The 6,332-nt window shown below is 34.3% G+C and overlaps 2 protein-coding genes across 3 annotated transcripts in view; one reads left to right on the top strand and one right to left on the bottom strand.

Moving 5' to 3' along the window:
- arl2bp (ADP-ribosylation factor-like 2 binding protein) overlaps nucleotides 1-1,663 on the top strand; it is a 3,058-nt gene extending 1,395 nt beyond the window's left edge. Inside the window, exons 6-7 of the mRNA XM_016230821.1 lie at nucleotides 440-536; nucleotides 794-1,663. Of these exons, the coding sequence (XP_016086307.1) occupies nucleotides 440-536; nucleotides 794-901 (205 nt within the window). The 3' untranslated portion in view covers nucleotides 902-1,663. The remainder of the gene's footprint in view (nucleotides 1-439; nucleotides 537-793) is intronic.
- A 956-nt stretch (nucleotides 1,664-2,619) lies between these two features.
- LOC107549654 (plasmolipin-like) overlaps nucleotides 2,620-6,332 on the bottom strand; it is a 10,160-nt gene continuing 6,447 nt past the window's right edge. For both annotated transcript variants that reach the window (XM_016230824.1, XM_016230825.1), the window contains one exon: nucleotides 2,620-2,998. In XM_016230824.1, the coding sequence (XP_016086310.1) occupies nucleotides 2,891-2,998 (108 nt within the window). In that variant the 3' untranslated portion in view covers nucleotides 2,620-2,890. The remainder of the gene's footprint in view (nucleotides 2,999-6,332) is intronic.

The raw sequence follows: 6,332 nt of genomic DNA, 5'->3' as shown, positions 1-6,332 counted from the left end.
CAAAAAAAATGTTTATAAAAAAAAAAAACCAATATACAATCCATATGAGTATAGCAATCCAGCTATAAAGTCAGTATAAAACAGGGGTTTCCAGTCTTTTAGATGCTACAAACCCTCAAAAATGATAATCCTCATATGAGAAGCCACTTACTAAAATCTAGAAGGCAGCTTTATATTTTCATGTATGAATACTCTATTTATACTGTGGAAAATTATTATTATAAAAAATGTGTAAAATATTGGAAAATGTTTTTTTCTACTCCCTATAGTACTGTTAGTACTGTATTATTTTTATTTTAATAAAACCTGGTCCAAAATCTTTTGGTAATACACATAATTTACCACTAGATGGAGGTATTTACATAAGACAGTATGCATGGAACATTATTCCATGATTGTGACCCAAATTACTTTTCTGATTATTATCTTTCTCAATTAGACAGCACAAAGATGAAGTCTCAGGTGACATACTTGACATGCTACTCACTTTCACTGACTTTATGGCCTTTAAAGAGATGTTCATTGATTACAGAGCAGTAAGTACAAATCTGTTTTTCTTTATATTACAAAATATAGGTTTCATAATGTAAACTAATGTTTATTTAGAATGTGTTACAGTTCAGAGAAAAGCTGTTCTGCCCAGTTCGAAAGTAATTCTTGTCTATAATAAAATAACCTGACACGTAATCACCTTCTACGATAAAATTTGGCCTACTTTTCTTCTATCATGAACAGAAGCTATAAACTTGCCGTAGAATATGGCAGAAACTTATTTGCCGCCTTCTTTTTGTAGGAAAAGGAGGGCAGAGGATTGGACCTTAGTACCGGACTGGTGGTGAAATCTTTAAATTCTGCTTCCGCTTCACCTCTGACCTCTAGCATGGCCTCACAATCCAGCTGAACCAATGGGCATCTCATGTAAATGAACTTGGTCAGTCAACATAATTATTCCCACACATCCCAAAACAACAGCCACTGTTATACTTGACAGAAGGGAATCTGTTTAATTTAGGTTAATGTTTAAACGTAACATTGGGGTTAACTGTCAGCTTATCCGGTATGACTCCTCTAACACAGTATTCATCTGTCACAAAATCCGCTCGGTCTGGATCAGTCTTTCATATCTTGTTGGCCTACAGCGCAGCTGTACGCACTATTGCTGTTTCTGACCAAACTGATGTAGAAAGCTATAATGAGCATTTGAGTATCGCAAAGCTGCCACTTTATTGCAAATATACCAAAATAATTCCTTTCACTTGACAATCATAAAGGGCTTTTCGATACAAAAGTATTATACAACGTGCCTGATATGAAAACCGATCTAAAAGACCCTTTTTGCATTTAAAAGACTTGCAAGTCTTTCCAAGTAAATTACAGAATTAAAAGTGTTTATACAGTTACCAGAAAGAACGTAAATAATCACATAGTTTTTCATGCTTTTAATGTGATGCTGAGTCCATGTTTTGGATGTCTCTCATATCTTCTGAGTGACAATGAGAAGGAAAGACTCATAAGAGCTTTTCAAAATAATGCTTAGTTTTGTTGTTACTCTCATGTTTACTTTGAAGAATGTGTTGTTCTTACTTGATGAATGTTGCGTTATTGTGTACATTTGTTTATTATTTGTATATATAGATATTTGAGCATTGTGTATGAAAAATAAATACAATGGTTTTTAATTATATTTTATCAAAGCATTTTATGCTCAAAACAATTACATTCTTAAGCATAACTTTACAATAATGTAAAGTTCACCACTCACCACTTAAATACATATTTGCTTAAATAATTTAGTTTATCTAAAAATAGTACACTAAAAGTTGGGGCTGGTAAAATGTTTGTATTTTTAAAAATCTCTTAATGCTCACTAAGGCTGCATTTATTTGATCAAACATAAACGGTGGCCGAGTGAGCTCAACGCGCTGCAAATGAAAAAACACCTGCAAATTAAGAAAACATCTTCATCAATTTGACAAAACATGTGCTGCACATGCTCACAACACAAACAAAGAAACGCGCTGCAAATAGGCCGCCTCGGAAATGTTTAAAGGAACCGCGAAGTAACAAACATGGCTGGGACATATTTATCAATGTTTGCTCTGAAAGGTGACATTTTTGTTTATTTTAACATCCCGATCATAGGATTTCTTAGCTTTTTATATATATATATATATATATAATTAATATTAGCTGCAATAAGCTGACGAAATACACTGTAACTGAAAGGTTATGTAAGCTGGTTAATTTACTTTTACAACTTTCCTTACAAAAAAAGCCATAACCTATGGTTTTACTATTAAAGTTAATTAATACATTGATAATATATATATATTTTAAAAAATGGTTACCATAGTTAAACCATGGATTTACTACACTAACCATAGTTTAACCATGGTATATGTACAACTGTGGTTATACAAATGGTAATCAATACGCCAAAGAAAAAAATTTGTTGGGGTAATTTTATTGCGGTCTGTGCTACTTGCACGTTTCTTTGTTTGTGTTGTGAGCATTTGCAGCACGTGTTGTCAAACTGATGAAGATGTTTTCTTAATTTGCTGGTGCTTTTTCTATTTGCATGTGTTTGCATGTGCAGCGCGTCGAGCTCTCTCGGCCACTGTAAACATACAATAAAAACAGTAATACTGCTAAATGTTATTGCAATTTAAAATAGTGTTTCTAGGTGCTGATAGCCTAGTGGGAAGTGTGCCGACATGCAGCGCCATTGCGCTTCCTTTTAAAAAAAAATCTTACTGACCCCACGGCACCATTATACAGAAGGGTTGTTGGAAGTTCCTGAAGAGGATTTTCAGCAGTGCCAAATAATCTGAGTAATATCACCTTCAAAGTGTCCTCACATAGTGACTGAGAATGTTAATCGGAGGATGGTCTACACAGGCACTGTACTCGCCGCTGCATTTTGCCCTTCACCCCTCCAGTCTAAATAGGCAAAGTAGCTGCTAGCTCCGTATAACAGAGTCACCACTATGGCAAAGAACTGAAAGAAAAGAAGAATGATAAAAGTGACAAAAATGTATACAGACCTTACATATGGCACTCATGTATAAGTAGTATGGAGTTCCCAAAATAAGATTTTTTTTTTTTAATGTCTGTGAGTGTGTGTGTGTGTTTTCATACATTTTCATTCAGTGTTTTAGACTCCAATGACATTCATTGTATATGCAAAAACAGTTAAAACAGTCTTCAGAATAAAGAAAGTCATACAAATTTTCATTTATGCGTGAATTGTCCCTTTAAGAACTTAAGAACGTAATCCTTAATACAAGTTAAACAACAGATAAATGATTTCAGGGCATAAAACTGTTTTACAGGAAAGTATATAAATAGCCATTGAGCAGATATGTAGATTTAAAGACATTGTAATAACTTTGAAACTTAAGCTGTTGACCTTTACACATGGAGGAGGTATAAACTGTGATTACACTCCTCCACTGAAAGCATTACAGGTTTGTCATGTGCTTGCCGCACAATTTCATGTGGACTCTGGCCGATGTGGTTTTTAACCCCTTAACTGTCACCGTCCCACCTGTGGGACATTTGGCGCTCTTTTTTTTTGTTGTCTTTTATCAAATCTTTTAGTAATCATCATAAATCATATATAATTTGAAAGCTTAGAAGCCCAAGATTCATCCTGTGAAAACCATTTTGAAATCAGACATTGTGTTACCATGGAAATGGTACTTTAAAATCTTTTGGCGGTCTCCTCCCCCTTAGTGGGCAGTGTCAAGTGTCATATTACAAAATAAATTACGGTCTTTTAAAATCAAAACTTTTTATAATCTTGACAAAAAACATATCATTGGAAAGGTCTGAGTCTCAGGATTCCATATTTCCGTTATTTTGAGAGAGAAGTAATATTGACAGAGAAATCTAGACATTTGTGACAAAAAAATGCATTTAAAAAAATTCAATTGAGTTTGGATGGCACCCGGTGGCTGTTTGTGGTATAATGCCCTAAATAAAATCTCACAGGAACCTCAATTTTTTTCATATCAACTTCAAATTTGGAACATAACTTATTTTATACCAATTTTAGAGTAAAACCTGATATGTAAAATATTTATTATATATTAAATTAAATTAAAAGTGCATTTTCTTTACAGTAAATTTAAACCACTATAACTTTTTGATACTTAAATTCTTTGAAAAAAATCTACTCTTGCGATAATGTGCTGATTTTCTTCTTTAAAAAGAGACCAACATTATGTCTGTATTCCAAAATGTTCATAAATTACAACAATTTAAGTTTGGATAGTACACCTGCATGCCTATTTAAAAAAAAAATGGGGGGTGACAGTGAAAGGGTTAAAGCCCTATAAAACATGCATAACACGCTACAACCTTGCTTTTGAACTTATCCGACAGTTTCACACTGTAACCATCTACTAAAAGCCTTTTATTTGATCTACAAAACTGTATTGAGTATTTTAGTAAGTGATGAATGATGCTTTAACCAGACAAGTGAAGGTAATGCTTTATATTAGATGTTCTGGCTTAAAACATATTAATATTATTATTTTTAAGAAAGCCCTATCTACACTACCATCAAAAATTTGGAGCCAGTAAGATTTCTTAATGTTTTTGAAAGATGTCTCCCGTGCTCACTAAGGTTCATTTATTTGATCAAAAATTCAGTAAAATCAGTAACATTATAAAATATTATCACAGTTTAAAATAAATATTTTCTATTTTAATATATTTTAAAATGTGATTTATTTCTGTGATGGAAAAAATCCAGACTTCAGTGTCACATGATTCTTCGGAAATCATTCCAGGGTTTGTACGGGTGCTTGAATTCCTTGAAAATGCTTGAATTTTAATGTAGTGTTTTGAAGGTTTGAAAAATGCTTGGATTTTGGATAGAGTGCTTGAAAATGCAGTTGCATTGGTTTAATAATAATTCACTTTCTTATTGAATAGTTCGTTATTTAAAAATTTTTTATACATAAAATTAGCCTAAAACAGCTCCACTCGAGTCTGCGCGTGTGGCTGTAGTGTTATCTTTATTAACGCACGCAGCGCACCCTCTGATGGAGCAGAGCGGGAGATAAAAACATGCCGGGAGGTTGCCGCTTCAGTCAGCAATTGCTTGAAAATGACAAATATGGTTAAAACAAGAGCTAAATACTTGAGTAGCCTCCTGCTAAGTCTGTATTTCATGGAAGAGTCTGTGCTTTCGAGCCATATAAAAGGTAGAGGTGTGCCGATCCGTTATTTAGTATCGGTATTGCTCCGATACTAACACTTTCTGCTTGATCAGGGTATCGGTCAGACGAGACCGATCCAAATCCGTTATTGTGCGTATACTATTGTGTTATTGTTAAGCCCCACGAAAATATTATAAAGCACCATAAAGTTTCCGTGCACTATATTTCAAGTGTTCTGAGACCGTTCCACAGTTTAATGTGAGGTACAGATGAATATTTAAGTCTTTAAATTCAAGTTCACGTAAACTCTTCTCTCCGCTGCAGCTGTCTGTCATCCTCCATTCAGCATTCAAACAGCGTGTCGCGTTTGGTTACGACAGTCAAGATGACAAAACTTTCTCTAGGATGATACAATGTTCCTATTATTATACTTGATGTATAATAAGAGATATTATAGATAAACATATGTGGTTTTGCATAAAAGGACTTTATTTTGCAGGAGTTTAGTGCCAATTCTAAAGCATGTTACTTTCTACCGGGTGTCCGTTAGAGATCACTACACTGGAGTAGAGAGCACTATGAATTGTTCTTCACGCACACAGGAACTGAAATTTAAAACTGTTAAAAGAAAAGGCTCAATAAACTATCGCACAGATTTAATACACTACACTGAACTTTTCTATCTGGAGCGCTGCACTGTGACTCCATGTTGCTTCAAGCGCATCATTCTGCGCACGGTTCCAAAAATGGACACGATTAGAAATCAGTGGTTAAGTTGTATTTACAACACTGTTCCAGAACACTTCTACCCAAATATTCAGATGTGTGCAGCACATTTTATGGAGGACTGTTTCCTGATCCTGGTAGAGTAGACTACAATGCCGGCTGTTCTGACTCACAGACTGTAAGTAAATTTTTTTATATTTAAAGAGTTTTTATATTTTTTATGTTTAAAGCGAGTTTTTTGGGCAGTGTAGAATAGGGCTTGTTGTTTGTCATTTCTCCGATCACAAATGCAGACAGGTTTTAGGTTTACGCAGCACGATGCAACGCAACGCGTAAAAAGACAGTACAAGTCATTATAATCCATAATTATATCCCCACTGGATGCAACGAATGCCTCGTTTATAATGGGTTTTCATGTTTTTGAATCATCGCTCCGGC

The sequence above is a fragment of the Sinocyclocheilus grahami genome, unplaced genomic scaffold (assembly GCF_001515645.1).
Source record: "Sinocyclocheilus grahami isolate Dianchi unplaced genomic scaffold, SAMN03320097.WGS_v1.1 scaffold377.1, whole genome shotgun sequence".
In the NCBI taxonomy this organism is placed as follows: domain Eukaryota; kingdom Metazoa; phylum Chordata; class Actinopteri; order Cypriniformes; family Cyprinidae; genus Sinocyclocheilus; species Sinocyclocheilus grahami.
Note: the sequence above shows the minus strand (reverse complement) of the source record. Positions and strands in the feature narration are given on the sequence as shown.